This window comes from Alexandromys fortis, unplaced genomic scaffold (genome assembly GCF_014885135.2).
Source record: "Alexandromys fortis isolate MF-2015 unplaced genomic scaffold, M_Fortis_MF-2015_v1.1 scaffold_110, whole genome shotgun sequence".
NCBI lineage: Eukaryota > Metazoa > Chordata > Mammalia > Rodentia > Cricetidae > Alexandromys > Alexandromys fortis.
The window spans coordinates 2,187,420-2,209,506 of record NW_026068014.1 but is presented as its reverse complement, the minus strand read 5'-3'; the positions used below and the strand labels follow the sequence as shown (position 1 = coordinate 2,209,506).

Genomic DNA, 22,087 nt, shown 5'->3' with positions numbered 1-22,087 from the left:
AACTGTCAAAATGGCTAAGATCAATAACACAAGTGACAGCTCATAGTGGCAAGGATGTGGAGCAAGGGGAGCTCTCCTCCATTACTGCTGTGAGTGAAAACTTACACGACCACTGTGGAAATCAATATGGCAGTTCCACTCTCTTGGGCACATACACAAAGGATACTGTGTCCTACCACAAGGACACTTTCTCAACTATGTTCATTTCAGCCTTATTCATAATAGCCAGAAACTGGAAACAACCTAGATGTCTCTCAACCGAAGAATGGATTAAAAAGAAACGTGGTACATTTACACAACGGAGTATTACTTAGCGCTTATAAACAATAACATCATGAAATTTGCAGACAAATGAATGGAACTAGAAAAAAAGATCATCCTGAGTGAGGTAACCTAGACCCAGAAAGACAAACATGGTATGTGCTCACTTATAAATGGGAATTAGCTGTAAAGTTAGGATAATCACCCTACAATCCACAGACTCAGAGAGGCTAAGTAAGAAGAAGGGCTCAAGGTGACACATGGATCTCCCTGGGAAGGGAAAATAGAACAGATTGTGTGGGTGGACTGGGGGGAGGGGGGGATAGGGCTAGGGGGGACGAGAGAGAGAGAGAGAGAGAGAGAGAGAGAGAGAGAGAGAGAGAGAGAGAGAGAGAGAGAGAGAGAGCTGGGAGAGATGATTAGGACTTCGTGGGCATTGGGGGCAATGTAGAAACCAGTAGAGTGGAAACTCCCTGGAATCTATGAGGGTGACTCTAGTGAAGTCTCCTAGTAATGGGGGACACAGAGCCCAGATTGGTCATCTTTTATAGGCAGACAAGGCTCCTAGCAGTGTGACTGGGCCATCAATCCAGCCATAAAACCTTCGATCTACAACTGTCCTGTCTACAATCTGTGCTGGCAATGGTGCCACAAAACTTATGGGAGTGGTCAACCAATGACTGGTCCAACTAAAGACCCATGCCATGACAAGGACTGGCCCAACTTCAGACGCCATGCTATGAGAGGGAGTCCATGACTGATATGGCTTGGATGACCAGGAACCGGAGGCACGACAGCCCAGAGACCTAGGGATAGAACCAAACACAACTGGCAAAAAAAAAAAAAAAAAAAATTCTGTCCAACCATGATAGTAACCAACTATTCTCTGAATATTTTATCTAAAATCAATAAACAACAAGAGTACAGAATTTCAGAATTTCACATAAGAAGGCATTATGGCCAGTTGACAAAATGTGCAGATGTTCACTGAGAGGGTGAATATAGTCAAATTTATAGGCTCTAGAATGACTTAGAAGACAAATCTCGGGGCATGCCTCTGATGGAGTTTCTAGACTCTTTGGGAACCTGCCACCCAGCTCCCTAATAAATACATGGAGACTTATTCTTACTTATGAATGGTCAGCCTTAGCTTGGCTTGCTTCTAGCCAGCTTTTCTTAAATTATGCTGTCTACCATCTGCCTCTGTGCTTCTACCTTTCTTTATTATTATTATTGTTATTATTATTATTACTATTATTATTTCCTTCTTACTCTGTGGCTGGTTGTGGCTGCCCTGGTGTCCTTCTTTCCTTATCCTCTTCTTGCTCCTCCCGCTTCTTCACTCTTCTCTCCCATGCCCAGATTTCTCCTTCTATTTATTCCCTCCACCTACCCCTCTCTCCTGTCTAACTATTCGCCTTTCAGTTCTTTGTTAGACCGATCAGATGTTTTAGACAGGCTAAGCAACACAATTTCACAGAGTTAAACAAATGCAACATAAAAGAATGAAACAGATCTTTGTGTCATTAAACAAATATTCCACAGCATAAATGAATATAATTCATCTTAAACTAATATTCCACAATAGACTGAGTTAAACGAGTTGGGAAGACTCAGCAGAAAAGTGCCTGGCACCACTCCATGGACTCCTGGACTAAATGAGAAGGAGAAAGCGAGCTGAATAGCAGCACGCATCTCTCCTTGCTGGCCGAAATGAAATGCGACCAGCCACCTCAAGGTCCTGCAGTCATGCCTTCACTGCCATGATAGACTGTACCTGGAACTGCTAAAATAAACCCTTAAAATGCTTTTGTGAGGTATCTGGTTGCACCAATGAAGAAAGTAACTGCTATATCCAGTTTGTATATATCAGAATTCAATCATGGTCTATCTTATATAAAATAGGTATTAAATAATGAATAGATTTGAGCTTCTCAAGTGACCTCACAAGGTAAAAATGGTAAGAATCATCTACCCAGGGAAGATTCTCGTAAGCAGGATTTGCCTTAAGTGGTGACAATATTAGCCCTGAGAAGGGACATCAGGGACAGGTTTAGCTTGACTGTCTTTTAGGTGAACTGAAGGCATCTTGTGCTTGACAAGAATCATGGCTTGGTTCAGAACAAGTCCAGTGAATCCTAGCCTCTTCTCCCAAGGCAACTTGTGATTGAAGTGGTACCTTTCAGACCACATGGGTGTGGGCCATTCTTAGTATACTGAGGCTTGAGATGAGAATGAAGTTGCTTTATTAAATAGTGTTTTCATAGAGGATTGCCAATAGCTGCTGTGTGTTACCGCTTACTCGGTTCTCTGCACTGTTAAATAGTTGAATATAATATCTTCTTTAACTCTCATCGCAATACTACAAAGTGAACATGATCTCCACTTCAAAGATTAGAAACTTTAGTCCCATGAGGCTACACAATTTGTTCAAAGTCAAGGAACTAAAGCTAGAGCTATTAATTCTTACAGTTTTGAAGGAGTTAGGGTAGGAGTGGAGGGTGAATATGACCGAAAGACATTGTATGCATGTATGAGGCTTTCAAAGAGTTAATAAAATACAACATTAACAATCTTACAGTTATTTTTCTGGGAACACTTCCTAACCCATGAAGTAACATTTCTCATCATATTTGTTTCCTAAGGGAGATGTTAGCGAGCACACCTCTTCGCTATGAAACAGTCCTTTGTTGAAGACACATTCCAAAAGAGCAGATGAGATGGCAATTGAATGAAAGTAGACGGCCTAAAATGATGAGTGACTGACAAAGGCCAAGGTAAGTGTCCCGTGGAAACCACCACAGGCTCAGAAGTCACTCACCATTCGTGTGCTAGAATTCCCTTGTCAGCACATGTTAAGAAAAAAGACATTCCCTTTTCTCTGAAATACGCCTTGCTCTGTGGAGTTCTCTAAGCTACAGAAGTGTTTCTTGGCTTTCATTATTACCCCCTCCCCAAAGTTCTCATTTAAAAAGAGCTTTGCAACATATAACATTTGAGCCAACAGCAAAATACATACATCACAGTGACCCTGCACAAGGCAGAGAGCTTCCTGCTGCCCAGTGACACTCAAGTGCTATGCATGATGCTGGTGGCAGTGCTAGCGGAAGTAACAGGGCCGCACTACCTGCCACGTGAAAGCGTGGCACACACAGGTACAGAACATAATACTTGACGGTAAATGATCGCCACTGGTTTACATGTGATATCTTTAGTCATTATTTTACAGTGTATAGAAGCTACCTGTAAAACAGCCATAGGCAGTCCTTCAGGATGGATTCTAGAAAAAGATGTTGGTATCCCTGAAGATCTACTAAGGGGTCAGGACACATTTTTTAAGTTTACAAATACATAAGACACAAAGAGCTAAGGTTCATTTGTTACTGACGAAAATGTTTTATAATTAAATTTAGTGTGCCCTAAGTGTGCACTGTTTTTCAAGTGCACAGCAGGGCAGTTAGGCCTTACTTTCACGGTCACACTTTGCTACTCACTGGCTCATCCATGGCAACTCCCAGGCCTGTACCTGGCTCCAGTATAGTGTGTCTTTTTTGTTTTTGAGAAAGTATCTAATTCCCTATTTTTAATGTACGCCTTTGATGTTCAGAATGTTTAGATGTCAATACAGTGTGTTGCAGTTGCCTGCAGTATTCAATAGCACCAGATCAATAGGTTCATAACCTAGGAACAGCTGTAGGGAAGTACACCGTTGTTTCTGTAACAATAAAATTGCCTATGAAGGAATATTTCAGAATGTATCCTCTTTCTTAAGAAGTATATTACTGAACTCTGTTATGGAAAAACATTAAATACTGAGGGACATTTCTTGTGCAGAGGTAATATTATTTAGAGACACACACACCATTTGATTTTTTGAGGTCCCTGAGGCACAGTTCCTCCTCTCCTGCTCTGTCTTCACATACCCTCAGGTCTTCCTGAACTCTAAAGGGCTGTGATGAAATACTTAGTACTCAGGAGAAGCACAGCCAGTCAGTGAGGTGGCTGATCTTGGTTGTCAGTTTACCTGGATCTGGAATCAACTCAAGGCAAGCCTCTGGGCCCTTATCTGAGTATCTGGGGTGGGAAGATCACCCTAAATGTGGGCAGCATCTTCCAGAGACAGCCCAGCTATCTTTCAGTCATCTTCCAGGAAAATGGAAGAAAGACTTGCTTTTGGTTGTTTATCTTCCCTCTAGTTGGCCCATTTATCTACTCTGTGGCTACCACTGCTACATGCTGTGGCTGACCACTGCTACATGCCATGGCTGACCACTGCTACATGCCGTGGCTGACCACTGCTACATGCCGTGGCTGACCACTGCTACATGCCGTGGCTGACCCAGCGTCAGTTTTCTATTGTGGACTGCAGACCAGTGGCTCTCTAAGATTCCTCTGGGTCTTCAGTATCAGAATGGAACTGCTGTAGCATCTAGGTTGGTGGAGTACAACTACCAGATTTGTGGTTCCTTGGTGTTTTAAACAGCCATTATTGAGACTATCCAGACTGTATCATCTAAGCCAGCCTAATAAACCCTTTCTATCTCCCTCCATCTATCTGTCTGCCTGTCTGTCTGTCTGTCTGTCTGTCTGTCTATCTAATCTATCTATCTATGTTAGTTATATGGGCTCTGTTACTCTATAGAACCTTGACTAATACAGTTAGCCTAGCATCCTATGGATCCTATGCATGTCTCATATTCTATGTTAAATTAGCTCAGTTATCTATGGCTCTTGATAACTACAAAACTACACTCAACAGTACATGCTGGTCACAGAATGTCTAAGAGAAAATCTCTGAAATCATAGGTAATCTAACCCTATTTCTCGGCAGGAAGTGAATCTCTATTCCCCAAGTCGTTTGGCTGATAGCACTCTTGATTGTCACAACCAGATGGGAGTGTGGTGACTACCGGCACACATAGGGTACAGCCTAGGGGTGCTGCTAACTGTATAGGGTGGGTATAGAAAAGCCCACCAAGGCAAAGACTTACCAAGTTCAAACTGCCAATTCTCAGGCCGAGAAACACCAATTTTAAAGTTAAGGCTGACTGCAAACACAGTAGACAGACATAAACCCACATCAGTTATCCACCTATCTGTGTATCCATCTGTCCATTCATACAGAATTTATTAAGTATCATCTATGGGAATCTTGAGCAATAGAGACCTCAAAGCCCACCCCATAGCGACACACTTCCTCCATCAAGGCCACACCTCCTAATAGTGCTACTCCCTTTGGGGCCATTTTCTTTCAAACCAACACACTTCTTGTTGCATTAGGAGCAGCGGGGCTGCGTCCCCGGCACCCGGCCGCCCGCATGGCTAGCTTATGCCCGAAATAATTACACGGAAACTGTATTCTATTAAACACTGCCTGGCCCGGCTAGTTCCAGCTTCTTATTGGCTAGCTCTTACATATTGTTCTAACCCATTTCTAATATTCTATGTAGCCCACGAGCTGGCTTACCAGGGAGGATCTTAACCTGCGTCTGTCTGGAGCGGGAGAATCATGGCGACTCTCTGACTCAGCTTCTTTCTCCCAGAATTCTCTTCTGTATACTCCGCCTACCTAATTTTCTATCCAATAAAATGGGCCAAGGCAGTTTCTTTATTATAATTAACCAATGTCCTTCCTCCATCAACTTCTATTTCATGTAAATGGAACAGCATTTACCCTGTTGTGCCTGGGTTATTTTGTTTATGTCTAAAGATTCATCCATGTAATAGCAGAAATGAAAACTTTATCCCATTCTTGGCTTATACCAAATTCTATATATTCATTTACTGATTGATAAAGAAGAAAGGCTTCCACTTTCTGGCCCATGAGAGCTTTGAGGAGGTTCTATTGGAGGAGAACAGCTACTTGCTTCCCCTCGGCCTGAGAACAGTCCTCCTCTTTGATGAACCGTGCAGCTTTGGGAAGGATGCTCACGGAGTGATGAGGGAAGAAGGGTGCGCGTATCTCACCAGCCAGATCGGCCACAACGACGCTATGGTCAGTGGGGTAATGGATATTGCAGCCAGATTGCCCTCATATCCTTTCTACCTTGGGCAATAACAAGGTTTCAAAAGATAATGCACGTAAAGCAGTTAGGAAGCTGTAAGATGCTGGGGTACCACTTGGCCCTCGGAATATCAGACTCATTGTGAGTGGTGCCCCAAAGGAGACAGGTAGCAGGCAGGTCATACTTATGGGCTGGGAACTAGAAGAGCAGAGCGCATGCCATTCACTTCTAGATGCTGAAGACACTCCACGAGGTCTCCCCCACCACCGAGCCACCCTTTTCTCCTTGCTTTTCCAAACAAGCCCTCCAGGCAAGGCAGATGTGTTTTCTCCTCAAAAGACAAACAGCCTAAGCAAAGTTGCTTGGGATTCTCTGAATAATCGCATGCCTGTCTTGTGTGGTCAAGCTGATGTCAGTGCTAGCTACAATTTCACATTCTGGAATGAGAAGCACTCAGGATGAGACATTGTCTTCTGTGTTTTTGTTTTGTCAAGCGTAGGAGACCTTTCTGGTGCTTCGGATTTGAACAAACTCAACAAAGCACTCTCTAGACTGGAGGATGTGGCATTTGTCAATGAGCAGTCACAGGCCTTGAGGCCTCCCACTTTAGGGTGGTGACAGATTACACGGCGGCTGGGTCTTTATCACCATCTACGTGAAAGAGAACACCTGTCGATCCTACAAACGCTGAAAAAGCTAGAATGAAAATAACTTAAGCCAAAGACAACTGCTTTGCCTAAGGATGGTTTTATTTCTATAGCTCCCCTGTGCCAGCAGAACACTGGCAAGTGTGGAGCCCGAGGCACTTAAAGTGACTCAGGTGATAAACTCAAGATGGGAAGAGTCTCAGCAGACAGCCTTTCAATTAGGGCACGAGGAAATGGCTGACCCTGGTATTCATTTCACATAGTATTTTAATCAAGGACAGGAAGGTAATAAAGATTAGGACACCACTTTATAATTCTGGGCTAGAGACTACTTGTAAAAATCATGTCTAATAAAATATTTTTATGACTTATTGATGCTATAAAGTGATCGCAACCTGCTATTTAGATTACAGAAATTATAGTTTTGTTAACTAAGTGTAACAGGGCCCTCCTGCCCACCCCCCCCCCCAATTCCTTTCATGGACTAAATGAAGCTTTTAAAGGACTGGCTGCTATTTGTGCCTGCACCCTTATATCTAGGGGACAGCAGGGAGTTTAGAGGCGCAAAGAGCTAACGTGATGATTGCTCCGGTTAGACAGCAGTTTACTGTATAGTACCAGGTAAGAATCACTTAATAGAGAAATTAAAGTGTTGGCTGGGCATGGTGGTGCACACCTCTAATCCCAGAACTCAGGAGGCAGAGGCAGGTGGATCTCTGTGAGTCTGGGGCCAGCCTGGCCTACAAAGCAAGTTCCAGGACAGCCAGAGTTGTTACACAGAGAAACCCTGTCTCAAAACAAAACAAAAACAAAAATTAAAATGTTTGTCAAAGGAATGGATCAAAGTATATTTAAAAGTCTGCTTTGATTGCATCAAAAATCCGAAAATGAGTTTTACTTTTTCCGGTAATTGTCTCTCTGAAAGCAAATGAGAACGTCTTCCATCCATACCTGCGTGCCAACCCCAGGAGGAACATGCTCCCCCAGGTCTTTCAGTTTGACTAAGAAAAAGAATAATAAACAAACAAAAACCACAAATACTAGACTATCACAGCCCACAAAACCATCAGGCAGTCCATGAATTAAACAGTGTGGTTTAATTAGCATTAACCAATGTTGATTTACAAGAAAAACAAAAGAAAAATTCCAGGTAGACCTTAAAGAAGACTACAAAATAAAATACCACTTAAAATGAATAGATTCATAGCACTTCATTTACCAAAATTTTATCTAAAATGTCATCTGAAAGGCTTGATACATATCAATGTATTTTTATTATATCAGTGCTGATGCAGATAGCTAATCAACAAAAGGCAAATTTGGGTCGCCATGGAGAATATTGAGGCTGCTTATTTTTAACAGACTCAGGCAAATTCTGATACAGATAGGATGTGAACCTCATCTTAAATTGTGGCTGAATTGTTCACCTGTTTTAAACAAACAAACTTACTGAGTACACTCTATGTGTGAGGGATCATGTCACGCACACAAATGTGTGTGTGTGTGTCCATTTAGACAAGCAAAAACACTGTGGGTGAAGAATCACACAGAGGAGACCCCAGGATAGAACAGGGGCATGGAAGGACACAAACCAGGGCCAGTAGGTGCCTGGAGTAAAGGACATGGAAAGGAAAAGTGGGCAGGTGAGACAGGAGTAATAAATCCTGGGACGGGTCAATAGACAAACAACCAGGAACACACACGGGGATATGGAGGGGCAGGACTGTCTCACACAAGCTAATCCGCGGCACCAAAGTAATCAGCTCTGACTCGCGCATTGCTTTTATTCATTACTGAACGACTACTATTATTTTTAGATGGGATCTTGCTTTGTGATCCGATCTGGCTTCAAACTAGCAATCCCCCTGTCTCAGACTCTTGGCTCCAGTTTTCTTAGAAGAAACTCACTATAAGGATGAAAGGTGAAGACGCCTTCTTTCTTCACTACATTCACTTCCAATTTCAGAATGAAGAGCAGCCGAGAAGTGGAAGAGCATATTCACTTATGACGGCAGAGACATCTGCCTCTTAAACCCCACGGAGACTGGCTCTTTGCGGCTCTCGCCACTGCCACGCTGTATTTTCCCGACGCTGCCTATGGCTTTGCAGTTAGGAAACTGAAATGCCTCGCTGAGGTATAAACACGGAGCTTGTCTCACAGCTCCACGCATGCTCTGTAGGAGCAGAGGCAGGGGGTGGGTAGCGTAGTGTTCTCGTGTTAAGCTGTGTTAATTGACAGCTACAGCTGGTGTGGTGTGAGATGGAAGACCGCAGTCTGTTCCAGGTTCAAAGATGTATATAGATAAACAGAAAGTCTCTGCAAAGTCCAGAACAGCAGCGAGGGGAGAGTATGAAGGATGAATATTCAGGCTTTATTTCAGACCAACTGCTACGTGCCTGTCAGCAGCCACGTGCTTCTCTTTTGTCCTGAGACGGCCTGTCCCAGTGTGTAGTGCACCCTCTAGGTGAAGAATTCAGCCGTGTCTGGCTGTCGTCTTGAACAAAGTTACTTGTTCGCTAGCTTCCTAAATGCTCTTAGCTGTTATGTGGAAATACATTAATTTTAAAGCAAAATAAAGTGGGCATCTTTTCAAAAGCAAGACAGAAAGGAAATGCACATAGCGACAAGGAAATACACACCAGCAGGGCTCCTCAGCCACGTAGTCCTTTAGGGTTATTGTCCATCCCGTGGCCACTCTGGACCGTTCTTCCCTGGCAGCAGTGCTAAGCTGAGGCCAGGCTCTTTGGCCTCTGAGCGATCCCTTTCTACATGGGAGGTGAGTGCCAAGCCTGTGGCTAGTTCCGAGCTAATGTGGCTGGGCGTTCTGGGTACAAATATCCTTTGTTTTAAGCTTTGACTGTGAGAAATTTGTTTCTTTTGTATGGGTGAAAATTGGGGGTGGGCAAATTCTTGAAAAAGGACTATCTATATTCAGGTTTCCTTCGAGGGGGAAATAACAAAAATTGGATGAGATTGGTGCCGTTTTTAGCACAAGTTTTCATTCATTAGAAGCAGAGTCTCTTTGCTATCTCTCCCCTAAGCGGAGACACAGCTTCCTTTCCTTGCTCCTTAAAGTCACTCTCTACAGGCTGAAGATGAGATCGTTTAGCAATTAAAGAGCCACACTTCTACTTTTATTAGTACTAAAAATAAAGAGCATGCACCAGAGAGAAGAGCCTGGGTGTCATGAGATTTCTTGGTTCCTTCAACAGGAAAACGATCACCCTGTCATTTCATGTCCACATCACTTGCTTTAGGATGGATACCTCCCTACCTACCATTTATGCTAGGACCGTCTTAGGCAAGAGGTGGAATACGGGGGTCCATTTTCGATGCAGCACTTCTGTGAGGTCTTCTGTGTCATCATGGGATGTGTTCTGTCTGAGTCAGGAGCCGCTGCGTGACCTCATCATGTGGCCATCACAGAACACACTTAGAGAAAACTAGATGGTCGAGTCTGCTGCACAAGTAGGCTACAAACCCGAACCGCATGTTACTCCACTGGACGCTGCACAATACAACTGTCGCTGCATTATCTGTACATATCTCAGTATAGAAGAGGCTCAGCAAGGATGTTATGCAGTAGGAATCTTTCATCTCCATCATAATCACCATATGTGCAGCCTGTCATTGACCAAAATGCCCTTACGTGACTCATGACTGTCTACACAGTTAAAGTCAGGGCAAGCTAAGGATACATATACTTACAGGAAAAAGAATTCTGGACTATAAAATAGTGCAAGACATCCAACATCAGCTGGGACTCATGCAAGATGTTTCAAAATTTGTTAACTCCTGCAAAAATGTACATATTCCCTTCACCACCACTAATTTATTCTTGGACAGAAGAGAGAATATTCATTAATTCAAGCTAATGTAAGAAAAGTAATTGGGGTGAAAAGATAAATCTCCAATGCGGAAGAAGGCCAAATAATTATGTATTCTGCCCCCCACCAAGAAGATGGGTGTTTAATTCTCTGGTCTTTGGTAAGTGCTGTGCTTTGTGATTTGGTTCCGAAGAGTAAAGTCTATACAGAGTCTGGAGAAAATGAAGCTGGAGGAACTGAGCACCAGAGAGAAACCTGAAAACACCATGTTGACTAGGTGGTCAGAGTTAACACTGCAAGCTTGAGTTAGTACATCTACTCTCGATATGACATGCTCTCATTGAAAGGTGGTGATATCACTCTTATCATTTTTATTTTGCTTTGTGTTTTGAGACAGGGTCTCTCTATGCAGAGATCTTCCTGCTTCTGCCTCCTGAGCGCTGGCATTGAAGAGGGGCATCTGCCACTACATACTATATGGAAACAGACTAAGTCAACTTAGTCAAGTGTTTTCTGTTGCTTTGAAAAGGCACCATGACCTTACCAACTTCTATTTTTTTTTAAAGCATTTAATTGGGGCTGGATTACAGTTTCAGAGGTTCAGTCCATTAACATCATAGCTGGAATCAGGTCAGCATGCAAACAGACATCATGCTGGAGAACCAGCTGAGAGTTCGCTATCTGGATCTGCAGGCAACAGGAAGGAAGACAGACCGTTACTGAGACTGCTTGAGCTTTTGAGAGCTCAAAGTCACCCCTGGCAATACACTTTTTCCAGCAAGGCTACACCTCCTAACCCTTTCAAATAGTGTTACTCCCTAAGCATTTAAGCCCACGAGGGTCATTCTTATTCAAACACCACAGAAGATAGTCTAGTAGGTCAGACCAATATTTCTCAAAACTATCAATTTAGAAAAAAAAATCCTAGAGAGACTGCTGAAAATATCAAGAGAGGATGAGCAGATAATAAGCCACACTAGAAATTGTGACAGGAGAGAGATACTGGAGGGCAACTACAAAATGCAAACTGTGTGTGTTTAATACTGTAGCACTGTTGGCTCCTTAATCGTGGCAGATGTCAACAAGGCAGGACATTTGAGGAACTCTCTACTTCCCTTTGTAACTTTTCTATGTATGGAAAGTTGCTTTAAAGAAAAAGGTTCTTCACATGAAAAGATTACCATTCTGCTGTGCTGACGTAATAGAGTTCCTATGTATCAATCAATACATCTTTTTCTTCCTGCTCACACACAGCTATCTGCCAAGCCATATGGCATGAGGAACTTTCTTGAAACATAAGAATATTCCATCGTTAAAGCCAAATGTAGTCAGACCTATTTTTGGAGGCTTAGATTTCTCAGGAATAGTTGGGTCATGCCCTCAGTAATGTGTCACAAATGTTCAAAAGATAACATCCAAGAACCCAAAGTTCATAGTGGCTCGAAAAGATGTGACACCCTTCAGCTTCCTACCCAATACATATACGCTGCACGCGGCTGTTTTTGGGACGTAAGTGAGTAGGTGGCACATGGATCTCTGAAAGTAACATTTTGTGCCAGGCAACCCACAGCAGCATTCTCTTGGTGGTGAGCTGTCCTCAGGGGGCGAGGGGCAGTGAGACTGAAGTGCTACTATTCTACAGCGCCAAGGGGACCCTTCCCTCATATACCTCTGTCCATCAGAATTATAAGACATGATGCTCTTGGAGAACACAGCCTTTTCTTTTATACTGTTTTCAGTTATTCTATTTGAGGGAAGGTAAAAAAGTTGGTGTCATAGGTGTTTACTTAAAAAAAAAAAAACTACTGTAAGGTTCCTAGAAATGTTACTAAGAATTTATTTTGTTAACAATTTAACTGCATAATTTGAAAAGTTGACCTAATAATTTAATTAACTAAATAACATTTGGCTTAAAGGAAAGAGTGCAAATGCCATTAGAGAGAGCTGGAAAAACACATGTGATTTCCTAAATATATGAGGTTTAAAATGGAGACTCGATGGAAGTCGCATGTTCTGCAGCTGTAGGGATTTCCAGCACAAGGAGAAGGCATGCTCTCTGACAAGTGTTTACTATGGAACTGTCCTGGAGGCAGAAGAGGACCCTAACACTACTGAGGGGAGTGGAGTCTAAAGTGCATGTGGGTAGAGCATCCTAATATAGTCATAAGTAGTTCACAGATATGCTGTTTCACTTTGTGGTAGAGCACCGTGTGTGTGTGTGTGTGTGTGTGTGTGTGTGTGTGTAATAATGCGAACAGTCCCTTGGTCAGGATCAAAGTTCATCAATCATTAGGTTATTGGGTATTTATCAGATATCTCTTACTATTCAACATTAACTCTGCAAGGTATGGAAAATACCGTGAATAAGCAAGGGAGAAGAGGATACCAGAGTGAGGGAACAGCCTAAGTCCTTCAGCTTAAATAAAGAGTCATTGTTGACTCTCTGGATGCCTCCAGGGTCTCAACTCTTTCCTGTATGTTTCAGCTTTGTTTTAATACATTTATATATTTAAAAGTTTTTGTCATTATAAATTAATTAACATCTTTCCCTTTCCTTTCAGCACTTCAAGGTCTTGCATATAGCTCTCCCAACTCTCCATCGAATTCATGGCCTTAAAAAAACCTAATTGCTATTGCACGCATGTATGCGTACATGCGTACACATATGCCATATATGTATACATATATACACATGCACATTTACATATACATATATACGTATGTGTATATACACACATACATGCATCCCTAAATATGACCTATTTAGTTCATATAACACTGCTTTTAGGGCTGACTGTCTGGCACTGGACAAGCAATCATGTATACTTTCCTGGAGAAGACCACCTCTCCTGCTCCCGGCCTTTCTCAGTTGCCTAAAGCCCATGGTCGTTTCTCTCTCCTGTACGTCATGCTCACTGGTGTCTTTAATAGTAACTAGGTGCTTTAAGTCATCTAAAGTTTTAGGTCTCAGTTTTCTAATAAGAGTTGGCTGGTTGGTTTATAATGTTGTTCCAATTTTAAAATAGTTATATGATTTATATACAGAATAACAAACTGCCAATTCATAATGTACTTTTCAAAATACGATTATTAACACTGGTCTTTAATAAATTTTCTGATGATGGAGATTTGTATAGATAGTTATCCACTTCTTCCAAATCCTTTCAGTTCAATTTACTACCAGGGCTTGCTTACCATTTTCAGTGTTCCTACAACTTACACATAAGAGATGATGCCGTATTCTCTACACAAACAATATATTTAACCTTTGCCTTCTATAGGATATACAGCTTCCATTTAGACATTAAAAATGCAATGAATGCCATTTTGTGGGTCTGAAAACGATCAAACATTTATTTTAATTCACATTTTTAAAATACAACAATTTTAGACAAATAGTACTTATAAGCACATTTGTAACAAAGAGAACATAAATAGAAATGAAATATATAATTACATAAATTTTCACATATTTTCAACAAAAGAACTACCTCTTTACATTCAGTTTTGAAAAAACATTAACATGGATAGTTGAAAAAGATGTACCTTTACAAAAAGTGCTACAAAAGGTTCACATTTGTGTCAATAATAAGGCATATTTCCTATGTAAATGGCTTATGAAAACTATATAAAGACCTAATTTAATCATTAACCTCACATGGTAATTTTAAGTGGGAATAAAGTACATTTTTATCAGTACAAATGTTCCTTTAACTTTAAATAACACAGTACTTTTTTTTTATCAAGACCACACCACATTTCTTAAATGAACATGCATAAAACATTAAAATGAAAATAATTCTTGTACTTTTCTGCACAGTGTTGAGTTTTCCTAATATTCTCTTTATAAGAAAAAACATACTTAACACTTTGGCAAAGAATTAATAAATTATAACTAATCAAAAGAAATGACAACCTTTTTCATGGCATAGAAACTCTCCTATTACTAGTTACCAAATTTTTGTTGTAGTTCATTGACCAATGGCAGTCCTGCCTAGTTTTATTTAAAATAAATAATGGATATTCAAGAAGTACAAGTCATATTTGGGTGTCTGCCTACACTCTAATTGGAAAGTAGTTAAACTGAGTGTGTTCAGCAGTTAAACACTGTCATCTGTACCAAGGCCAACAAATCTCTAAACAAGTTTTATCAGCAATGGTATGGATCATCATGAGATGTTTGCATCAGGAGGCAGAGAGGAAATGCAGATCTCATAAACTGGGAGCATATGTGGTAAGAAAGCCAAACCAACTGAGGCAGAAGTGGGGAAAGCTTTTTGAAAACTGGTCCAAGAATACCCAGAGGGGATGGGAGGGGAACCAGGAGGGAAGGCGGCAGCATCCCTTAGGAGGGTGGAGAGGGCCACAGGGGTCTAAGAACACCACAGTGTCCTCCCCTTCACGGCGTTCCTGAATCAGTAAAGAGTCGCTGATGTTTACGAGAAGTTTCAGGTTTCCATATGGGTTTGTCTAAATTGACACTGAAAAATTTACGTTAACTGGAAGCTGTCTTTTGACCTCATTCCCAAACACGGTTGGAGACGTTAAGGGAGTAACAGGACAACCTCTGCTGAACCCTGGAAGCACTCGCTCTCAGCTCAGATTGCGGAGTCTCGGTAACCAGGGGTAAGCCTCCTTTCTCTTCCTATATGGTCTTCAGAGAGAGCAAAAACACTCTGTACCTCCCATAATCTCAACAACGTCACTTTCCCTCTACCAGAAGGGTGATCTAACTTCTTACTTTTTTCCAAAGTGAGTTCCCTTTATTAAATTGTTGGTTACAATTTTTATATAAATTTGCTTCATTCTGAAGAATAAAACTATGAATATGGTGTTATTTTACTTATTTTATGATCTCTGCTTGCCTCTAGGCATTAAGGTTGAAATGACAAGGAACGTCGAACAGGTTCAAAAAAATGGGCAAACTAGTTTTCGTTAAAGCTGTTAGGGTGTGTGTGGACACGAAGACTAGGAGTCACAGAGTACTGAATTCTCAAGAGTGAAATCATACCAGAATCGGGACAAGTTGTCGCTGACATCATAGGAGAGCAAGTGGTCAGGAAGGTCGCCGATGGTGCCCTGCACCGCCAGCACATGTGGGGCCAAGGTGAAGGGCACGTCGCTCAGGAGCTCGGCTGTTTGGGACGTGTTCTCCAGAGTCCAACCTGCCTGATCTTCTGTCTCAGGGCCTGCTACAGTCACACTGGATGTGTCTGCTTTGCCAGTCTAAAAATACATATACATGTAAAACATTTAGAACATATGAACTGTGAGGTTTGGTAATGGTAAATGTGGTATCAGGACATCAAAAAGCCTGGGCAATGTGTAATACATAAATACTGCCAGATTTGAACACAAGCATTTACCCATTTGAGAGAGAAATCGATCCAAATCTCTACAAGATTTAAAAGTTCTACAGTCTGTTCTTACTCAGAATGGCCACCCATAACTCCCTTAAATAAGAACTTCTTCATGTGATTTCCCACCCCGAGGGTCTCCAGGCCCATCTCTGCCCCCAGAAGGAGGCTTGGCTCCATGCTTGTCTGCCCTGGAGGACATTCGTCAGAGCTGTCCACTTTGGAACATCCATGAGGAAAACTGAGAGGTACTCTTAGGTGTTACTTACAGTCTGAGTTCTTTCTAGTGGCTTACTGTGTGCACTCTACCTTTAAGCAGATGCTAATGTCCTCAAGCCAAGTGGTCTATGTCTCTGCAGCCCATGCCCGGCACAGTGTCCTGCTCTGTTGTGACACACACTTGAGGCTTACCTTTAGTGGGCACCATGAGTATGGTTGGAACCAAGTGTTATCTCACAAACTTCCAAATAAGTATTGAGTACCTTGTTAGATTTCTTTAAAACTGACCTATCTTGTACACACTAGTTTATGAAAAGGCATGCAATAATTAGGATATTCAGACATCCATCATACAGCCAAACCCCAGAACTATAAATACCCATTAATAGCTGAGTGGACAGGAAATAGTGTCTGTATATAGCAATGAAACTGAATGACCTGCTACTACAAGCAGCTAAAACGTAATACAAATAATCTCAGAGAACAAAGATCTCTTCCTTACCCTACAACCTCATGCAGAATAATTCTCACTAGGTATAGACCTAGCAAACCCCACAGGCCCTGGCCCGTTATCACTCGCTGGCCTGCCCTGGCCAACTCACCTCCAGTAGTACTATAGCCTGGCTCTCTCCCAGGCTGTTTCTACTGAGCTCACTGCTTCTGTTCCTCTGTCCAAGAGACTGTCCTCTCAGATCTGCATTGAGCTTGCCTGTCTTCCCTCTGGGTCTTGGCCCATCTGTCATCTTCCAAAAGAGGCCTTTCCTCGCCTCTTCCTTAATCTTACGACCCTCTCCTCTCTATTTTGTACTTCTCCTCTTGCCTCTGGCCCTTACCGTCTTGTCATACGCTTTGTGACCCATCCTAACCATCAGAAGCAGGGTCTGTCTCATGCTTACTGCTCTGCCCCAAATGCCTTCATCTGAACCTCAAGCGCAAGAAAGCTTACTACTGCCCCAACGAAAGCAGAGCTTCGATTTTAATGGTGACAAATGCTGACAGAGTCCCTGTCCAAGGAGAACAACTTTACAGAAGAGAAACAGCATTTCGATCAGACCCTTTATTGAAGTATACAACATACACAGGGAAGGACACACACACATTGTCATTGTAGAACTGCTAAATTCTCACAAACTGAATGCACATGAGTAGCCAGCACAGTCATCAGTAGTCAGAATCTACTCCTCCCTCAGACACCAGTCTGACTGCTCATGGTACAGAATGGTCTGCTCTGTGTTCGGATTTTCAATGAACGTCACAACTTAGGATGGACACGTCTGCTTTTGACTTCTTTCAATCAATATTATATATATTATCCATCTATATTGTCACATATTAGATGAGACATTTTGAGGAATGCATTGGTGCAGTGGGTGTATACTAATTGATTCCTTACAAGTCTTCTGGTTGTTATTGGACAGTGGACATTGGGGAGGGGAAGGGCAGCCAGTAAAGGAAGCAAGAAGATAGCTGGGAACAAAGAGGTTGTCACGTTGACTAAAGTTATAGTAGTAGAGGAGAGATGCAATGATTGAATACCCGATAGAGTTTGTGTATAAATTCAACAGGATTTGCTGATGAAATGGACGTGGGGTAGGGACAAGAGTGTAGTCAAGAATAAATCCCAAGTTCTTGGCCTGGCAACGAGAAGGATGGAGTCAACCAGTTACTGGGACAGAGAAGGGCGCTATGGGCAGGTGTGGGCAGCTACACTGGAAGTTGGTGCTGGAGGCTGGAGACACCTGAGAGATATCAAGTAGAGCTTTCTGTAGGAAGATAATGATCTCAGTCTGCAGCCCAGGACACGCTGCACAAAGCAGGGAAAACAGCATCTTTCCTAGGTGCTTTACTGCGAATAGGCAGAGATGAGCTGGCTTTTGGGAAGGTGTATGTTTTTTGGAAAAAACATGAGAAGCTTCTTTTTATGTTTGTTTTCATTATAAGTTTGGAGAAATAGCTTATAATGAGAAGAAAAAGGCTGTTAAGGAAAACAATTCATGGCAGGTCAACAGAAAAGGAAGTGTTCTCTTCCTAAGATGTCCACAACAGACTAGACAAAGACCCTTAAGAAAAACCAGCCTAGGGAATGACTTGGAGTCAACAAAGCTTCCAAACTATGCCTATTAATAATGGTCTTGTAATTTAATGAGAATTATATATGATATAATAATATCATATAATAATTTCAGAAAAGTACTGTTCTGCTTACCCATAAACATAAGCTTATTTAATCCATATAACAATTTTATAAAATGGTACACAATACCAAAGAACCTTCTTAGGTCCGCAATGAAACTCAACATACTATCCCGTTACGAGAAAGCTTATTACAAAGATACATGTGTGTGGGGCACAGGTCCTGACTCAGTTCTAACTGGTCTCCTCAATGCTAAGTATCCTAGGGTCAGCCAAATACATAGAGAGCAGTGAAGAATGACAGACATTCCAGACAAGTAAGGAGCTTCACTATGTGCACTTGTGTGGCAAAACTGAAATGGAAGAACACTTGTGTGCACCATAAAACATTCAAGATTACACATGTGCCAGCGCTCAGGTTACTTGAAATAAAGATGGTAGAGTAGTCATGAGCACAAGTTCTAGAAAAGACTATTAGGGCAGAAAGCCCAGGACAATAAGCCAATGGTCTTGGGCTATCTAACTTCTCCATTCTTTAGCAGGCACTTTCCTTTTCTGTCTTACTTCTTCCTTGTTTCTCAATCTCAGTAGCCAATCGTTCCTAGATTGGCTCATTTTATATTCCAACCTCCTTCCTTCCTTCCCTTCTGTTTCTCTCTACATAGACCAGGCTGACCTCAAACTCAAGAGATGACCTGCCTCTGCCGCTGAAGTGCTGGGATTAAAGGCCTTTGTTACCACGTCTGAGCACAGAACACTATTGTTTTGTGTATAATTAAAGTGTCCCTTCTCAAGAGCATTCTTGACGTCTCACCTCTCCATTAAGGAGATGGTGTGCCACCCTTAATGGTCTCCTTTCTAAACACAGAACTCAGGTTTAACTCTTCAGCACCAGCATTTATTCCCGTTTGTGCTTTTACCAATCCTCTTTTAATTCCTTTAAAAATCATTCTTATCTGGAAAATGCAATTTCCTAGAGAACAAGAGTATACCAAACTGCATCTGGTACTTTAAAGAACTTGGTATATGTGACATCTTGCTCAAGTTGTCCTGACAAAGCAGCCATGTGGGCCTCAGCCTTCCCATCTATACAATGAGTGCTAAGAGACAAAACGATGGATAATGGCAGTGATGGCAAAGACAGTAACTCTCATGTACTGGACACACTTGGACCAGGCTCCACCGAGCCGCTAGAAAGGTGGCACTCACTGACGTCTTGTAATTGGCCCTGCAGGGGATGCGTTGTGAAAGGTAGAACAATAAGTCAGGATGTTTAAGGAGGATGCCTCAATACACACTGTCGTTGGGGAAATGGAGAATCAAGCCCGTGGTCTCTTAATAGTCTGTTCTATGAACCTATACATTTCAGATGTGCTCCGCAAAGACACCAGATGAACCGAGCCGTGACAGTTTGTGAGACAATAGCAGAAAGGAGAATAATCACTAAATAGCACCTTGGCTTCACTTAGAAGAAAAGAAAAGATTCTAATGTCTTTTACTGTTAGGAAGGATGGAGGAAACATTCTGCAGACAGACGGAAAAGAGATGGAAAAGTCACTGTAATTTAGGGTAAATTTACCCCATGGGAACAAGTCTACCAGCAGTCTGGATAAGCCATGGGAAAAGCCACGGACAGGGAAAGAGTCCGAGCCGAGAAGGCTGAGGCAGACAGGAAGGCACGTGGGAACGCTGTCCCACAGTATTTCTTCTGTCGAAATCAAAGTTCTGAAAGTTTGATTTAGTTGCAAACGCCTCCTATACGATCTCAATTTCAGCTGTGCTGGATGGATGGCTCCAGCTTCCATCTCTTAACAGTTGGCTTAGAGCAACGCTAGTCTCCAAGGAGGCTGCCTGCCCTCTTGGCAGCAGGGGGAGTGCCATGACGCAGCTGCTACTGGCATGCTGAGAGCTGGAAGGGGGGAAATTATAAGGCAAAACAAGAATAAGTCGCAAAGAAAATGTGAGTCAAAATTCAAGGGCCCCATACCAGCTAACCCAGATCACTAAGCTGCCAGTTTGGCAGCGTGTGGAGGTGGAGGTGGGGCTGAGGGCTGGAACAGGTGCACCAGTTCTCGGCAGAAAGCAACCCCACTCAGACACGAGCCTTGTGATTTTATTTTTTACATTTGCATAATGAAATGGATCTTTACTGGGAAGAATTAGTGTGTTAACTACAATGGGGCAGAAGAAAAGAATCAATTAGCCTTTTGGTTAATAGCCAAATTGCAGAAAACGATTTCAAACATGACGCTCACACAGAGACTTGCTGCTTTGTGATTAGCCCTGCTCAGAGATGGCTCCAGGCTCGAGGTTCCTTCGTCCAGCTTTGATATTTTTCCAAAGCTGTATTTTCCCTCATATTGTTAAAGATCAGTAGACGATGCCAGGCTTTGTTTTTAATCTCACAGAGAAAATCAATGTCCTTATCTATATTACCAATAACCACGTTTACAACAAGCTGTTTTATTTTTGTAAAAACAATTTCTTGGCTATCAGGTAACCTGTTACGAACTGGCTGGTTAAGTTCCTTCTGATAAAAAGGTTTATAGGCACTATTCCTCCTTTTCTACTGCAAAAGGGTCATAAAAATTCATGAAGTTCCATTTGAAGACTCTTCTAAGAGAGTAAGAAAACACCCTCTAAGGCATCTGACACTTCAGTAAAGGCTTAGAGAAAGGCAGAGCACAGGCAGCTGTGGCGTCCTGGGAACCTCTCTCCTAGGTGTTCTGAAGCAAGGAGCTTCAGGTTTGAACTACATTGTCCCCAACACATGAGTCCAGTCACCCCATGGAATCCACCAGGAAGCACCAGCCTGGCAAACACACCGACACTCATCTCTTTACTCATCCTCAAGCGAGCTGTGAATTTTGATTACTACACACCTACTCCCTTTAGCACTTTGGGAAGCCGTCTGTCTTCTGCAACCAATGCTTTAGACAGATCAAAGAGGGTCCTGGAAGAGCGCAATATTTCTACTGCATTGAAATAGAAAAACCAACCTCAATCAAAATAGCAACAGAACTCCTGGAAAGAATATGAATCCAGGCACAAAGCAAAGCAGGTAGCCCTAGTAGGCAGAGGAAGGCTTCTAGAAAGCAAGTCACATAGAGAAAAGGCACTGTCAAGCCTGGCCTTCCATGCCTTTAAACTGTAATGTCTATAAATAAAAGACATGCTTCTTTGAACAATAGCTCGAACGAGTTACAGTGTCATTTTATCTCCCTAGATAGCCATCCATTCTATTCTGGCTTCAGCTGGTATCTGCTTTCATGACTTCAGCTGCTAGCTGGTGGGGTGAGGTACAGGGGCAAATCTGAGTTGGAAGCACAGGGACTGAGGTCAGAAGGTGACAGAAGCTGGAGCACAGATAAGGGAAGTGTGTTCAAGCTGTGCTGCCGCCACCTCTTCTTTTTAAGTCAGTTGTTAATATAGGTCTGCGTAGCTGCAAAGAGCTCCTGAGGACCCATCTTTGTCGCTCGCAACTACGGCAGCCCCAGGCAATAGCTCCTTTCATCTGGAAGAAATTACATTGTAAAAGTAGAGGGCTTTTCTATTTTCTCACAATTTGTAATGAGGAGAACAGTACCTGAACTAATAAGTGCTCAGTCAACATTTTACATTTAACTACCCCCCCCCC

At 42.3% G+C, this 22,087-nt stretch overlaps 2 protein-coding genes across 3 annotated transcripts in view; one reads left to right on the top strand and one right to left on the bottom strand.

The window, feature by feature from the left end:
* Positions 1–22,087, top strand: part of LOC126513754 (60S ribosomal protein L23a-like) — a 313,598-nt gene that overhangs the window by 110,118 nt on the left and 181,393 nt on the right. The gene's annotated exons all lie outside the window — the stretch shown is intronic.
* Umad1 (UBAP1-MVB12-associated (UMA) domain containing 1) overlaps positions 1–22,087 on the bottom strand; it is a 190,221-nt gene that overhangs the window by 15,416 nt on the left and 152,718 nt on the right. Inside the window, exon 4 of one of the 2 annotated variants that reach the window (XM_050162305.1) lies at positions 15,753–15,967. In XM_050162305.1, coding sequence (XP_050018262.1) covers positions 15,753–15,967 — 215 coding nt within the window. Of the gene's footprint in view, positions 1–14,075; positions 15,968–22,087 lie in introns of those variants that run through there. The other variant, XM_050162304.1, reaches the window with a different exon arrangement.